Source organism: Macadamia integrifolia, unplaced genomic scaffold (genome assembly GCF_013358625.1).
Source record: "Macadamia integrifolia cultivar HAES 741 unplaced genomic scaffold, SCU_Mint_v3 scaffold3278, whole genome shotgun sequence".
Taxonomy (NCBI): Eukaryota; Viridiplantae; Streptophyta; class Magnoliopsida; order Proteales; family Proteaceae; genus Macadamia; species Macadamia integrifolia.
Genome location: NW_024869357.1, coordinates 6,133 through 23,611, shown reverse-complemented (window position 1 = coordinate 23,611; position 17,479 = coordinate 6,133). Strand labels below are relative to the sequence as shown.

Below are 17,479 nucleotides of genomic sequence, written 5' to 3'. Positions count from 1 at the left end.
CACATTTAAAAGGCCTTGCACTATTTTCACTCTTGTGATTGGGCTACTTAATTCTTTCATGGTATCTTTTCCCAGTTGTAAAAGTATTACTTTCTATATTACATGAATTGTGTTGCAGAGTTCATCCTATTTGATTTAGGGACTTCCCTTCTTTTGCTTTTGTTCTATCTGAAGAAAGTTGTAACAATTGTCTTTCTTTGTCTTTTATATCCTTCTTTCCTTGATACATACAAATTACCTAAAAGCTGAAGAAGAATTATGAAAATAAGGATATGCTCCAAACTAGTCCTTCACCCATAAGTCATTTATTACAGCCAATACAATAACAAATTAAAACAGTAACAGATAATCAAACACTTCCAATCACCTCCTCAAACAAGGTATGGTATGGGCCTACACTAATTGCAATTAGATGCAGGAATTTTCGTGGGTGTTGTTTGGGCTTTTGATGGTTAGAAAGCAAGGTTTATAAACTTGAAATCTGATATGGGATCGGCCTCCACGGATTCCGATTCGATTTTGATTCAAATCGGTTGGGGATCAATTGGATCGGAACTTATTAATCAAAGTCGGTCGGGCTCGATCAAAATACCATTTTGGGAATCAGGAAGAATTGGAATCCCCTATTGGGAAATGAAATAGAACATCAAGTCAGAAGCTCCCAAGCAATGGTAGGATGGCCAGACTCTAACCATGTTCCAATTTTTGAGACCATGTTGGTTGGTTTGGATCCTAAATGAATGATATCATTTTTGCATTGTCATTGGTCTGGTGTGCAAATCCCCCAACTGCCAACATTAGCGTTGTGGAAAACCATGTCCTTTACATTACATAATAATATTCATTCATTTTAGTTAATTCAGCTACCTATCTTGACCGGTTTACTTGCCTTAGCCATCATCCCTCATGTGGAGGATACGGGTAAATGTTTTATTCCATTTAGGCTATGAGGGAATGGTAAGTGAAGGGGGTTTACCATTTATCTAAACAGGAGGGTGTGGGTGGAAGTGGAACTAACTCTACCCAACCTGCCCTACCTACCCTACCCACAGACAGCTTTACATTTAGAGTTGTACATGGGCTGTTTTGGGCCGGACCTAAGAAAAGCCCATGGCTGGATCCTATTCTGTAGGCCTCGGTCCATTTGTCCATTTGTCCATTTGCCATAGTTTGGTAATAACAATTGGATCAAGTTTTCCTCAGCGCATAATGAATGGATTCACATTTATTGTGGTCCATCATGACCCCACGTACAATAAGGGGAAGAGTGGGGGTTCCATCTGAGCCGTCCCATCATTTAGCCACGAGTCGGGAAAAATATTGTCCATGGAAGTAGCAAAAGATCTGTCTAATGACATATAATTCCATCTGGACCATCCCATCATTCAGCCACTCAGGAAAAATATTGTCCATGGGAGTAACAAAAAATTTGTCTAATGACATCTAAAAAACCCTTAATTTGTTTTTACAAAGCTTAGACGAAATTGTTGAAGAAAATACATAATTACCATTGCATCTCATGTTCGAAAAATATATATTTTGGGTATGTCAAAGAAAGGATAGATGTGACGACCAACTGATCTCTCTTATTACTTTAACTTAAAAAAGAATGTCATGCGATAGATGTGCATCTCTCTTTTCCTACATTAACTTAGAAAAATTGAAGTCTTTAAACTCCTTTATCTTCTTCAACCTTATCTTAATAAGAGGCAACACAATAAAAGACAAGCTGATGGTGCAACTTTCTTACATCCACTCATTTATCATTTGAGCTCCTTTCTAAAACCCAAAAAAAAAATCCCCATAGGACAGAAGTAGAAAAATGACATAAAATAACTAGGTTGAGTCTCTTAACCCACAGTAAGGATGGAAACTCTTAAGACACAACATCTGAGTATTGATTGGACCTGGGCATGATAATTCTGACCACGTACAATAAGGGGTGAGACTTTGATAACGAAATTGACCCTCCAGGAATTCAATTATGGAGTCACAGCAAGGTGGATGAAGAGATTCTTTCTTCATAAATTTTGTCCAAATAACAAAGTATAGAGTTTGTTTAGTTGCTAATTGCATCCTAGGGTGGGCACTGTGGGATGGGTGTGGTGTCGGCGGATGTAAGTCCTAGCTGAGAACAAAGAGGCAGGCCCAACCCAAGCATTTCCTTATGAGGCTGGCCCAACTAGAGGAAAAATTGTTAAACCACTACAACTGGATTGGGCCTTTGGACGGATGGGTTTGTTGTTGGTTATAGGTTTTATTCGATGGAGGTAAGTAGAAGTGTTGAATAAACCTCCATAACTTGCTTACTACAATATTTAGAAACATATGTATGAGTTTCTCTCTCTCTCTCTCTCTCTCTCTCTCTCTCTCTCTCTCTCTCTCTCTCTCTCTCTCTCTCAGACACCACACGTGAAATGACCCTATTACCCTCCTATATATGAAATTATTTCATCACACTTCAATGGTGTTGCTTAGAGAACCCTCTCCCTATTTTAAATGATTGATATACTATCCAAAAGTATACGTCCTCTCACCCTCCCCATATATGCGTTGTGAGGCGCTCCTTTTTGCATGTCTATTGCCTTGACATGATAGATGCCAATATACGAGATGAGGTCTTACCAAAAAATTATAAATAATATATATGAAACAAGGGTATCACTTCCCTCTCTATAAATAAAAACTTTTGGGTGGGGGATTGCTACTAGGCTGCGTAGCTCATGCATTTAGATACAAGTAGGGTAGAATGACCACCCTACCCCATGAGCCTACCCTATTGGATTTTATGAACGCATTCCCATTGGCCTCCACATTGGTGCATGCCCACCTGACTAGCCTTCTATTTCTCTACAACATTTTTTTTATGAAAAGAATTCTGTTCGAGAATATAGACCATGCTGCTACGTGTAATGTGTCCATCTCTCTCTCCTTCCCATGTTAAAAAGACAGTTTTATCCTTTATTTTGAGGAAGATAGGTATAACACATAGGAAGCGCCGGTGTATATCCTGAAAAGATAATTACTTTCCATTGATATGGGAATGGAATCTCTGAGCAATCGGAATGAGGAGGTTCACCAAAAGATGTGAACTATTGTGAAATGTGATAAACGGTTTGAAAACGAGATGGAATTGATTGCAAGTTTACCGCAGCATTCGCGGCACAGAGAGCGCAGTAAGCTGCGACCTTGGGCTTGGGCTTCGAACTCCTTGGGCTTAGGGCGATAACTCAACTACAGTTTAAATCCATAAAAATGTAAAACCGTCAACGCGACAACCCCACAAACTGCATTAATTACACACGGTGAGTTAACTTCTCAAATGGTCTCCAGTTTCCAGTTTCCAGTTTCCACCACAACTTGAAAACCTAATCTCTTCCATTACAACTCCAAGGAGAAAGCGGAGAAGCGAATAAAACAGAGCAGAGTAGGTCCAGCAAAATGATCTCAGAGAGATTAATGCAAACACCTTCCATGCACAGTTCTCTCTCTCTCTTTCTCTCTAGAATCCAATCCGAGTTCTACCGGGCTATGGGACCCACACCAGGATTTTTGACAACGATGACTCAATCACCTGCATTTTTCATCCTGTACTCCGACCATGGCTGCCTGCTGAGGAATTCGAGAATTTCTCTCTCTTAAAACTCATCGTCTTAATCGATCGATCGACTCTTTCTCCTCGAGATCGTGAGGTGTGAGATATCAGAAAGGTCAAAATTCCTGAAAACGGGATAGAATACAAAAGGTAAAGGACAGGCGTGACCCTTGCCTCCCTGTCGTTTTCCTGTCTTTAATTTATGGTTTCCTTCTCTCATTTCTCTCTTTCTCTCTTTCTCTCTTTCTCTCTTTCTCCGAGAAAGAGCAAGAGAAAAGAAAATTGGATTTAGGAACCCAAGATGAGTTGACGCAACACAATAGTTGTGTTGTGCAGTCTCCTCTGAGTCTCTGACTATGTATTCTAATTCTGCTTCGCTTCTTCGTAAGTCGAGACTCGAGACCTCCCATGTGACTTGTGAACTTGTTTAAGGGATCGGTGATGAAATGAAACTCTAAAAAAAAAGAAAAAACCCTAATTAAAAGCCTAACGGAACGGAGGAGATTAGAATACGAAGAAGAAGAAGCTTTTGTTCTCTGCGAATCTCTTCCCAACTGCAAAACGACATTGACTTCCTGCTCTTCCTTTGCTTTTTTCATCTACTTTTGGCCACTATCCAATAGGAGTATGACATGTGGCTATCATCTCCTTCACTCAGAGTCGTTGATCAGACCATGCATGCGTGGAGGTTGAGATATAAGTGCCATGTGTCATGCTCTTGTTGGAGCATAGTCATACAGTCATACACTTGCTTCGTGGAACCGAAAATCAGAATCGAAATTGGCAGTTTAAAAACCAACCGAACCACAAACTCGATTTGGTTTAGATTTTAGAAAATGAAATTCAATTTGGTTTGGTTAGATTTCGCTTTTAAAGTTAAAAGATTCAGTTTGAATATAATCGAACCAAATAAAACGAATTCAAACTGAATAAAATCGAACAACTGTATAAGAACTGAATACGTTGAACCAAAATTTCAAAACCATATAAGAAAAGAATTAGGTTGGATACATGGAAACCAAGTAAGAATCGAACCAGTTCAGTTTTGTTTTTAGTTTTTATAAATCAATTTTGTTTATAAAAACAATTTTGTACCTATTGTAACTTGAACAAACCCGAAATTCAAAATCGAAAAATAGTTGACACCTTTTTTTAGCTGGAATCGGCATAAAGCCAGGAAATCAATATGAATCGGTTCATTTTGGGAAGCTTCTATATTTTGACCACCTATTGTACCACATTTAAGTGATGGTTTGGCAAATTTAAGAACTAAGTAGGAAAATAAATTATTCAGATTGAACATATCATTTTTCTTAGCAAAACACAATCATTTACCCTCATATAAAATTTGGGTTTTAATTGATTTACCATGTAATTAATATTAGGTCTCACCACTCAATATTGTATGATCGAACAACCACATACGACATAACAGGCTATAGTAAAAATCTTGGGAACTTTTTTTCCACAATGGTAGTGTATCCTCTCATAGGAGGTTTTTAATATTGCTTTCTCTTTTCTATTTTGACTATGTGGTCCTATGTAAATGATGCCAAATCTTCGTCTTACCATGGATGTAGTAGTAGATTCCTTCCCCATCTCCCACACTAGTATTGTGAAGAATATTCTCAATAGAATTATTTGGAGAAAGAACGTTACAAACTGTGTAATATATATTAGCTTCTCCTCGTGTCTATCTCCCTCTTCCCTTATGAAGGATACATATACCTTACACTATGCAGCCCATAAGAAATTCAAATCTATTTTTTTATCTCAAATTTATAGGCAAGCAAGAGTTCTGTTATTACATCAAAGCCTTCTTTAGCTTACACTTCCACAAAGCATTTAAGGCTCACCTTAACAGCTATTCTTGCTTCGGAGCTGGAGCTAGAGCTACATATCTCTCTCTCTCTCTCTCTCTCTCTCTCTCTCTCCGTGTACGTGTGTAGGAATTAGGAATTAGAGCAGTGGATAATTTTTTTTTTTTTTTGGTAGAATAGGGCAGTGGATTCTCCACAAGAGAAAACTTCCACCCTACTAAAAGCTACCGACGTACAACCATAGGATAAAACAAAAGAGACTTTGCAGCTTGGGAGCCTTAAGATTCAAAATTGAAGTCGTTGCTATGCCAGCACATCATTTTGGACTATAACCTGTAGTGTAAGACTGTTTTTGGTAACATTTCAAATAAATGTTTTTGGTGTTTTTTGTGGAAATGAAAAAAAACAGAATAAAGCGTTTTGACGTATTTATGACAAAAATTTTTTTGAGTAAAATATGGAAGAAAAAAAGAAAAAAAGAATCTAGAAACAAGAAGTAATGGAACAACAAAAGGCAATTCCTTTAAAAAAAAAAAAGGCATTTTGATTTTGAAACTGAAATTTCTGTTTATAACATGAAACGTCGTTTCTATAACAGAAATATTACCAAACACAACCTAAGATTGGTGTTATATTTTACCAAAAAAATAAAAAAAAGATTGGTGTTATTTGGATCCGAATCCATCTCTAACGGTAACTTTATCAATATTAGGTTATATTGAACGATTTTTCTATTAAATTATTTAACACATCAAGGGTTGTTGATAAGAAAATTCCTTTAAAAAACATGTAAGATCAAACACCAAGAAACACGAATAATAAAGAGACAATAGATCCATACAACAGAGATTTAACGAGGTTCACACATCAGGGTGGTGTGCTACGTTATCGGGCGAAGAAGAAGATGATTCATTATGCAGAAGAGAAATTACACCTTAACAGCGACGAGGAAAAACTCACCCTGAAACCCTAGCTGCGTGAAAACCCTGGAATACAATGACTTTCTCAACAAGTAACAGTACATTATATATACTCCAAATCGTGGGTCGACCCATCTGGTCACGGTCTATCCGGTCGAACCATACCGCGGGAGCGTAGGCCCCGCACCCCCATACGAGATCAGTGATGGGCTCCGGGCTTGGGCCTATCGGCCCAACCCCTCTGTATCCATCATAAATCTCAACAAAATTTTCATTCGGATCGCCACCAAAATATGTCGGATCGGGTCAATCTTCAAAACAGGTCAAGAATTCGAGACAAACTTAACAAAACGTCTTTAGAGCTTAGGCAAATCTTACAAGTCATTTTTGCCTTAAATATCTTTATCAAATTACCTTTTAGTTCAGGGCAAGGATCCCACATTCCCATCCACTTGTTGTGGGATTAATCTTTCACACCACGAAACTTTTTTTCATGAAAAATAAGTCACATAGTTAAGGGTGTCAATTTGGTTAAGTATTGAAATTCGATATGATATCAATTTGACGCAATGCGTATATACCTCAATACCAATATTGACTTTGTATAGGATCCTCATATTCAATATTGTCCCAATATGTAAAACCCGCTATTAATACCGTATCAACTTTTAATTCGATTCGATTTAATTTAACACATTAAAACACCCTTACACATTGTCAAAAGGGAGAGAGAATGATAGTGCAATATCTATTTGTATGAATTTTTTTCCATAATTTTATATCAATAATTTAATATATCAAATAATTATATTTAAATCGAAAAAGTGTTTTTTATTGGGTAATGTAGTCGGTGAAGCATGTGTGAAAACCAATGAAATTGCAGAAAAAAAACACCCCATAGATATGTCAATTTTCAATTTATGGAGACAAAAGCCCTTTTCCCATTTCAATATTTCCCCAACCTCATGGCAACTATATACGTTAACGTTAGGTCAAGTCGCCAAGGCCTTTAGTGAGGCTACGTAGGAGAAAATGCCATGCAAAATCCAAGACGGAATAGACACTTTTGCATGTGGGTGTTTGGCTGGCATATGCTTTTGCTTTAAATTGGCCCCAAACCAATCTAAGCGCCTTCTATTTTTTTTGACACGAATCAAAGCTTCTATTGCAAATCAAAGCTTCTATTGCAATTTTACTTTACCATTTTTTTCTGTTTTTGGTTAACCAAGGGATTCGGGTTAGTTTACGTGTACCTCAACTAATCTTTAGAGAGATTAACATAGTAACTCATCATCACAATCTCTACTTAAATCGTAGATGCACAAATGAGAAATCAAATATGGGATCATGCATCTATCCACATAATTTTCAATTCGCCCTAACCATCTAAGCAATCCATGATTGAGTACATTTGCTTACCATAAAAGGAAATCAGGGTTGATTTTTCGTGAGACACCCATGTAAGATTGATTCAATTGAATCTTTACTATGGATCCTATAAACTAGAAAAATATCTAAACCGACTGAACTTATTAGAACCGATTGCTTGAACTGAAATTAGAAAAAAAAAAAAATTAATTCTTCATTCATGTTCAACGAAGACCTATGAATGCCCAATAGTAAACTCAAGGGGGTAGTGCAATTGGTGAGCAACGAACTTGGTACGAGTCGTAAACTTGGACGTCTTAAGTTTGACACCCACTAGGCATACATTGAGCCACTCACACGAGGTGTTTAGTGCTTTTCACTACTTTCAATGAAAGTTGAATGATTCTCATTCAATCCTGGTATGACTTCGTCCATGTGGCTGTGGGGTTAGTATGGACCCACGGGACTTATCAAGCCGAAGACCTAAATACCCATCATTAACAAAAAAAAAAAAAAAATACCCAATAGTATAATAGTATACAAGAAAAGGAACGAGATGGTTACTTCATTGCCCCGTGAGAGGTCACAAGGATGTTATCAGGGCTAGAACTAGATAATAAATCAAAATCAATCGGACCAACATTTATCGATTTTAAATTAAGCTTTTGTAAACCAAGCTCCTAATCAATTAGAAATTACACAGAACCAAAATACGAAGAGTTGGGCTTAAAAAACAAAATTGAATCAAATCAAACCAAACCAACCCAACCATTCCTGACTTCCCCTGTTACTTTCATCTTTAAATTGTTTAGAAACCCAAGTAAGTAATACCACATGATCATTCCTAATCCAATGTGGTCCCCACGGAAGACAGATAGAATTGGTAAAAGCGTAGGGGTAAAAGTTAAAATGAACCGGTGTGAATATGGAAGTTAACAACTGTGATGGTCCAGGGCAGTAAATAAAAGTAGGGGTCCATTCAATGTGCTTTAAAGAAAGCTCAAAGCCGCTAATATTTATTACACTGAGTGGTTGGTTGGTTGCCTGTGCACTTTGGCAGCGCAGCACTACCCTACGGTCCCTACCCTTCCCTCCTTTCCCCGCCTTTTCATCCGTTGGATAAAATGACACATTTACCCTTATCTTCTCCTCTATTTTTTAAAATGTGCCACGGCATAATGCTCCTGTTCACGCTACACACGATTCACTCACTCACTCAAGACAAGACTTGGATCCTCTCCCGCATGCCACCTCTCTCCTCCCAAGGGATTCGGCTCCTCACCATAGAGCGTAGGAATTAGATACTGATCCTAGAGCTGGGTTGACTTGGGCACACGGGCTCTATGTAGAGGAATCCTATCCCTCCACCAATGTATCTGATGGTTGGTAGTGATTGGCACATTATCAAGTGTCTCTCAATCGTCATATGTGCACTGTGGAGTATGGGGGGGGGGAATTGTGGTGGTGCGCTAGAGAGGATCGAGATCCCTCAAGATGAGTTTAATTTTTGGAAAAGGATAATTCACTTTTTTTTTTCATAGGTCTTTCAAGGTGTCACTATGCCCAATATGTCTAGTGAAATATAACACTTTACTAGCTGTGACTTAACAGTGCATATGTAAGTCACATGTTAGTCAATAAAATAGAGGACCCCACATATATCTCAATGGTAAAATTTTAGTCGAAAGTAAGAAAAGTTGCTCAAACTTAACTTTGAAGTTTTGGTAGAATTACCAAAATGTCGTGGAATGGAAATGAATTATATAAAAAATAGCATATTTCATAAGTTTAGCTACTTTCTCTACTCGTCATAAGCTAAAATTGTACCAATAAGATGCATGTCTCATTCTCTATCATATAGACTAATTCATGTACCACCATATGACAAATAATAAAATGTTATATTTCACTAGAGATAGTAATAAGATAAAAAAACCCTAATAAATATTTATGCATTGACAACACATCGATTAGAATTTACATTTTCTCCCCAAAATTTTCTATGCTTTTGTTCAATGATTCTAACCTTAACTCTGAATTCACACTTACTAACATTTTATAATTTGAAAGTTGAATGGGTAACATATCTTTCCAAGAAACGAGATTTTCATTACACATGGTGACATTTAGTAGCCCCCCATAATGAAACCCTTCCTCTCAAATTCAATAATTAAAATCAATTATTGTGGCAAGTTCGTAATTTTGTTGAACAAAAGGGGTGTGTCCACATCTGTGCTTTCGCTTTGCGGGTTGGTGCTCACCGAACACATTTCAATTGCCATCCACGTCAAAAATAATAAAAAGCAGTTATGAGCAAAATCCACGTGTCTTCCAAATCGGACACATTTGACCGAAGAGATCCTGCCACGTGTCACACGTAATAAAAGCGCACAGCTACCAGGTTCTCTCACTCCTTCAATAAAAGCTACTTCCTCTGAGACAAGACTCAGAAAAGCCTTTAATGGCGTCAAAGTTCGGAGATTCTAAGCTCTCCCGGCGTTTCGGCAACTACCGGCAAAGTTCTCTGTGATCTCAGCCTTTAGATACAGTTAAAATACCAGTTTCCAAGCATAATCGCTGGAGGTCCATCTCAAATCTTTCTTTTTTTCTGGACGCTGTGGCATTTCCGGCGAAGCTTAGATTCCACCGGAGCTGCTACACTACTTGTTTCTGAAACTCTGAGATCATAAATCTTCTGTCTTGTCTTATTTCTTTCTGTTCCTCTCCATTTGAAACTCTTTGAAGTCCGAATCTTGAAAGCCGTGGTTTTGCCTCTGCTTTTGAACGGTGGAGAGATTTCTAGGGTTTCCTCACTGAATATTTCAGTTATTCTCGCTCCTTGTTTTCTTTTTCGGGGGGAATCATTTTGAAACCAACTGTCTTTTGTTGCGTTCCTCGTAATATTGCTGAACTTCTGCTGCTTTGAAAAGTAACCTTGCCGTTTCTAAAAACTCATTCTTTTAGCTGCTTGGGGCAGTAGGGCAAAGGGGACAAAGTGGGAGCTTTTGTTTATTTGGACAGCTCTTGAGGAGGCGTTAGTTGTTCTTTTCGAAGAATAGCTCAGAAATTTTTCCTGAGGAAGGTGTCTATTGTTGAATCAATCTTTTCAGCTCCGAGAAAGCTCGTATTCTGTTCTTTTGGTTCTGTAGTGTAGCTCTTCTCGCACCATATCTTAGATTCCCCACTTGGAAGTAGAATGCGGCGGTCATTGTCTTGCTTCTGCTTACATTTACTCAGAATCGTGCTGTTTGATCAGTTTTAATCTCTCTCTCTCTCTCTAAAGCTAGTGAAGTGTCTTTCTCTTGCTGCAAACCCTGTTGGTGGCGTTTCAAGGTTCTTCAGGTATTCGTAGGTGTAAGCTATTCTTTTTTCTCGTTTATATGTAAGGTTTGTCATCTTAGTAATCATTCATATTTGGCAGCTTCAGGTTGGGTTTGCGACGAGGTTCTCTGAGGTCTGTAATGGCAGCTTAAGATTTTCTCAGCTAACGATTAAAATGAGAAAGCTACATAAGTTCCTACTCTTCCTCGCTCTAGTTCCAGTTTTCGTGAGATCTGTGGATCCAAATCTCAACGATGACGTTCTTGGGTTGATTGTCTTCAAGGCCGACGTCAAAGATCCAGAGTCGAAACTCGTATCTTGGAACGAAGATGATGATCGTCCCTGCAACTGGGTCGGGGTGAAATGCAACCCTCGAACCAACAGAGTCTCTGAACTAGTTCTGGATGGGTTCTCCCTTTCCGGACGGATCGGACGAGGACTCCTCCGACTGCAATTTCTCCGCAAATTGTCCCTCTCAAAGAACGACTTCACGGGGACCATTAACTTCAGCTTAGCACAGTTTCAGAACATCCGAAATGTTGACCTGAGTGAGAACAATCTCTCTGGGCCAATACCGAATGAACTTTTCGGACAATGTAGCTCTTTAAGAGTAGTTTCGTTTGCCAGGAACAACTTCTCTGGAGAGATCCCGCAGAGCTTGAGCACGTGTTCCACATTAACGGCCGTTAACTTCTCCTCAAATCGACTCTCTGGTTCGTTGCCCTCTGGAATCTGGTCTTTGAATGGTCTTCGCTCTCTTGATTTATCTGATAATTTGCTGGAGGGTGAAATTCCGAAAGGCATAGAAGGTTTGTATAATTTAAGAGCAATTAATTTAGGCAGGAACCAGTTTTCTGGGCAGTTGCCAGATGGCATTGGAGGTTGTATACTCTTGAAAATGCTTGACTTTGGTGATAACTCTCTATCAGGGAGCCTCCCAGATTCAATGCAGAAGCTTACCATGTGTACTTCCTTAAGTCTGCGAGGGAATTCATTTGTTGGAGAGGTTCCTACATGGATTGGAGAAATTAGAAACCTTCAAACTTTAGATCTTTCTGGGAATAGATTTTCTGGCCAGATTCCAGATTCACTGGGGAATTTTCAGTCATTGGAGGTGTTGAATCTATCTGGGAACGGGTTTAGTGGGAGCTTGCCAGAGTCAATGATCAATTGCAAAGCCCTTTCTGCTCTGGATTGTAGCCGGAATTCTTTAACTGGTAACTTCCCAGCGTGGATTTCTGGAGTCAATTTGCAGGTGCCTAGGCTTTCTGAGAATAGGCTGAGTGGAAAGATAAAAGATCCTTCCCCTTCATCGGTGGAGACTTCCTTTCCAAACCTACATCTATTGGATTTATCTGACAATGCATTTTCTGGTGAAATTCCTGCTGATATTGGGCTTCTTAGCAACGCCCAATACTTGAATATGTCCAGGAACTCTCTGGTTGGTGGTATTCCGGAGAGCATAGGTGAATTGAAGGCCTTAAATGTTCTTGATTTGAGTGAGAATCGACTCAATGGAAGCATCCCTTCTTATATTGGAGGAGCTGTTTCTTTGAAAGAGTTGAGGTTGGAGAATAACTTCCTAGCTGGAAAAATTCCGACCGAGATTGTGAAGTGCTTGTCTTTAACATCTCTGTAAGTAGTTGCCTTCCCTCTAGCTGTATCACATTTCAGCTTTATTTGCTGCTTTCTTTTATTCATCTATTCTTACTGTTATATTAAAAAATGAAACTGAGTTTCTCTAGAAGCCTTTCTAGGAAGGTTTTTTTGATCTTTGGTTGTTTGGCCAGTTGTTCGTCAAATTCCCTATCTAAACCAGTACACCTCTTTTATGTTCAAAATTGTTATCCACTGTTAATTAGCATTCTGAAGAATTTTTGTATTCTCTAAGAGTTGGCCCCATTATGACATAAAAGGCAGACTTCTGGAAATTAGTGGCAGAAGAACTGTCCCAATAATTTGGTCTCTCAAAGGACTGAACTCCAGTTCACTGATGAGTGTTCAAGAACTATAGGGCTATATTCATCACAAGTTGAGTATCTTGTTAATCGGAGTGATTTACAAAATTTAGTTTGCATTGCCTTGGTCACCACAATGGTGGTGGGGATTGGGATCAGATTTTGGGATGCTGGTTTTGTGCCTAAAATCCATTGCTGGAAATCTTGTGTTTGGTAATTTTTGTGATCTTTTTTGGGAAAATGTTAAGAAAAGGTTAGAATTCTTGATTAAAAAAGGGGATGTATTTTTCATTCAAATCTATTTTATTACTTGTGACATTTGTTGCCCAAGGTCTTACAATTAAAAAAAAAAAATGAGTGTCCAAATGATAATCCGAAACTTACAGTTGCAAGTAATTTCTAGTCCTTTAAGGGCAATGCAATACTATTTAAGGTTTTTATATTAATTTATAACCATGAATCTATTTGTAACTGTTTCTTGTGCTTTACCAAATAAATAAAAAAAACTAAACTGACAGAATAGACAATTTTCCGTATTTATCCACTAATAAGCTAAAATATATTTCATTTGTGCTGATTTTCTACTTTAAATTCCCATCTTTACATTTCTCATTCTAACAGCTTTTCTCCCCCCGCCCCACCAAAAAAAAAAAAAATCATTTATCTTTATTTTGCAGAATCCTATCACGCAATAACCTTTCGGGCTCTATTCCAGCGGCCATATCAAACCTGACCAACCTTCAGACAGTCGACTTATCTCTAAACACCCTAACCGGAATTCTACCAAAGCAGCTTGCCAATCTCCCTCATCTTGTCTCATTCAATGTCTCCCACAACCATCTCCAAGGGGAGCTACCTGCTGGTGGCATCTTCAACACCATCTCACCCTCTTCCGTCTCTGATAATCCATCCCTATGTGGCTCTGTAGTCAACCGTTCCTGTCCTGGTGTCCTTCCTAAACCTATTGTTCTCAACCCCAACTCATCCACCGACTCCTCTGGCGATGTCTCCATCTCCTCAAATCTCCGTCACAAGAAAATTATCCTTAGTATCTCTGCTCTAATTGCCATTGGCGCAGCTGCTCTTATTGCCCTAGGTGTGATTGCTGTCACTGTCCTCAATCTCCGAGTTCAGGCCGCCACCTCCCATTCTGCTGCAGCCCTTACATTATCAGGTGTTGATGAATTCAGCCATTCCCCTACCACTGATGCCAACTCTGGCAAGCTTGTCATGTTCTCAGGTGACCCTGACTTTAGCACCGGGGCTCATGCGTTGCTCAACAAGGATTGTGAGCTTGGTCGTGGTGGGTTTGGAGCTGTCTACCAGACATTCCTACGAGATGGTCGGCCTGTTGCCATTAAGAAGCTTACTGTCTCAAGCCTTGTCAAATCCCAAGAAGATTTTGAGAGGGAAGTTAAGAAGCTTGGGAAGATCCGGCATCAAAATCTTGTGGCACTTGAAGGCTATTACTGGACTCCATCACTACAGCTCCTCATTTATGAATTTGTCTCTGGTGGCAGTTTGTATAAGCATCTCCATGAGGGAGCAGGTGGAAACTTCCTCTCATGGCATGAGAGGTTTAATATAATTCTTGGGACAGCAAGGAGCTTGGCACACTTGCACCGAATGAACACAATTCATTATAATCTGAAATCAAGCAATGTATTGATTGACAGCTCTGGTGACGCAAAGGTTGGAGATTTTGGCTTGGCAAGGTTGCTTCCAATGCTAGACCGTTATGTTCTAAGCAGCAAGATACAGAGTGCACTTGGGTACATGGCACCTGAGTTTGCATGCCGGACGGTGAAGATTACCGAGAAATGCGATGTTTATGGTTTTGGGGTCTTGGTACTGGAGGTTGTGACAGGGAAGCGGCCTGTAGAGTACATGGAGGATGATGTGGTGGTTCTTTGTGATATGGTCAGAGGAGCATTGGAGGAAGGCAGGGTGGAGGAGTGTGTGGATACAAGGCTGGGGGGCAATTTTCCTGCAGAGGAGGCGATCCCAGTAATGAAGCTAGGTTTGGTCTGTACGTCTCAGGTGCCATCGAACCGGCCAGACATGGCAGAGGTGGTTAATATATTGGAGCTGATCAAATGCCCTTCAGAAGGCCAAGAAGAATTGGGATGAATGGAAGTTGACCCATTTATAATTCTAAAGGAGAGAAGCAGAGTAAGGGTTTGATTATTAAGATTTAAAACAAAAATGGGTTTTCCGGTGAAGAGGAATCCGGTTTATGTTATCTAATTTACACAAGAGAAGTAGTAGAAGAAGAAGAAGAAGTAGAAGAAAAGCCAAATCCACAAAGCCATATATGAATGTTGTAATTTTTTTTGGTTCTCTGCCCCAGTTGTGTGTTTAGTTGGCTTTAGTTTTGGTTGTCTTGTGGGGTTTTCTGTTTGTAGTTTTGTTTCTGTTGTTTTGTTACCGTTATATCAATCGGATTCCTTTTCACCGGGTCCTATTTGGGACCCTTAAAAAATGTTGTTTCTTTGACTTCAAGTAGTCTTCTTTTGCTTAGAAAAACCTTCTTGTTTTTGGGTTTGAGTTTTCAGCGGCTGCTTTGTCTTGAACTCTTTGGCAGTTTAGGGCTATGGAGTTGTGAAAAGGACCTGAGGGTTTAAGGGGCGGCCAGGCCACCCTATTCTATGGACCCACCTAAGTGTTGAATGCAAGTGCTCTCTGTAGCCATGGCAAGATTCAGGAAATCCCGAGCTTCCTTGTTTTACTACTCTTATTGGTGTGGTGTGGGAGACTCTTTTCGTATTGATGACATAGGAAATCTTCTCCAATAAATAAATAGGTAGATGTTTTCTATCCAAGAATTCCCGAGGTCAGAGTGTCAGACACAAGGTGTGTTTGTGTTTGATAGGGATTATTTTGCGTGAATATATAGGAGGAAGGGAAAATGATGACGGTAGATTCTTGGATGTTCAAAAACTCTCTTAGCATTGATAAGGTTATTTCTACTCTTATGTATTTACTTTCAAAATAGGATTCGATTGGAGAGAATTTGCATGGCCTAGAACTAACGCAAAAAAGAATTTTTTATTTTTTTTTTCTTTTACATATTATCAATTTCACATATATTAATAATATAGAAACTTCGGGTTCTTAGACATTGAATTCAAGATGAGATCAAATTTTTTCTTCCACTTGAATTCGTATATCTCCTATATTGGAATGCCAATAATCATTTTTTAGATGTTAGTGAGACTCAAACTTTATGAACACATTATCTATGATAGATTGTAAGGCAGTTGGACTCTAATGTCCCAAGAAGATCATTGGTTTCGACAATCCTAGTTTGTAGCTTAGAAAATAATAGTGTAGTATTGAAATAAGTGTGACCTAATGGCTCTTTTGCTGACCCCTCGTGGATCTCTATGTTGTCCTGACCAATGATCCTTAAACTAAAATATATATATATATATATAACCTCTTTCTATTTATATATATGAATGTATTAAGTTATTAACTGAATTTTGAGGATTTTCTTTTTATTTACAAGGAGTTGCATATATTGTCATTTTCAGTGGTGTCACTTCAATCCACATGCACATTTTTTATTTTTTATTTTTGAAAAATCCACATGCACATTCCATATCGATGCAGAGGAGTACATTATAAGGCAAGCTACACCTAAATATCATTCCATAAATTAAACTAACTCAATGCCTCAATGCCACAATGCCTCAATGCCATGTGGCACTTTTTTGGGCATGACACTCATGACAATTAAACAAAAGAGGTTTGTAATAATAAAATGTCTATCACCCACCAAACACCTAGCAGGTACAGAACACATGCTATCATGCACTCTGTTCTATATATTATCATAATTAATATTATTATTTTGGTAGGATCATAATCAATATTATTACTTTACTCTTAATTATGGGAAGTTCTTCTAGTCAAAAGGGGCATAAGGGTCTGAGTGAGGGACCCCAAAGATTCTAAAGAATGACTTCCAGTGGAAGCATAGAAGAATAGAGAGAGAGAGAGAGAGAGAGAGAGAGGATTTAGAATAGAATAATTAAAAGGTGAGGTGAAAAGAGAGGCAAAGTGATGGGAGGATGGAAATAGAAAAGGGCTTGAAATCAGAATTTGGATGATGCTGTCGGAAAAGAAGCAATCTTTTTCTTCCACTTCTTTATTTTTCTAAGCATGGTCTTATGGCCTTTTGAAACATTTTAATATTTTTTCTGTTTCTCTTATGTTTTGCCTTCAATGTTCCCTTTCCCAAGAAGTTGAAGATTGAAGGGACTTGAATGCCTCATTTGTATTTCCTTCATTTAATATTCATCACAATCACATGAAACCCCCCCCCCCCTTCTCTCTTAACAAAATATTGAAAAATAGGGTGAGAGAATGCTAATCAATAGTTTATGTATACATCAGCTTCCCATTGTCAATGGGAAAATGCACAATTATGTGATTTTTTTGTACTTGTTGTGTCTTGACATAGGTACATATTATCAGGTAACGATTAAAAAA

General features: G+C 38.6%; 1 protein-coding gene across 2 annotated transcripts; it reads left to right on the top strand.

Moving 5' to 3' along the window:
- Positions 1-10,127: 10,127 nt before the first annotated feature.
- LOC122067965 (probable LRR receptor-like serine/threonine-protein kinase IRK) lies at positions 10,128-15,331 on the top strand. Of its 2 annotated transcripts, none has more exons than XM_042631795.1 (3): positions 10,128-11,045; positions 11,131-12,659; positions 13,660-15,331. In XM_042631795.1, the coding sequence occupies exons 2-3, from the start codon at positions 11,200-11,202 to the stop codon at positions 15,110-15,112; spliced, it is 2,913 nt and encodes a 970-aa protein (XP_042487729.1). In that variant the 5' UTR covers positions 10,128-11,045; positions 11,131-11,199; the 3' UTR covers positions 15,113-15,331. The 2 variants fall into 2 exon arrangements, with proteins under 2 accessions (XP_042487729.1, XP_042487728.1); XM_042631794.1 differs by having other exon boundaries at positions 11,125-12,659.
- The last annotated feature ends 2,148 nt before the right edge of the window (positions 15,332-17,479 follow it).

What these genes read in the sequence shown, in the direction of transcription:
- LOC122067965 (XM_042631795.1), top strand. Translation starts at nt 11,200, where the DNA reads ATGAGAAAGCTACATAAGTTCCTACTCTTCCTCGCTCTAGTTCCAGTT. An exon ending in TGCTTGTCTTTAACATCTCT is followed by an intron (nt 12,660 to 13,659) that starts GTAAGTAGTTGC and finishes TTTATTTTGCAG; the next exon opens with AATCCTATCACGCAATAACC.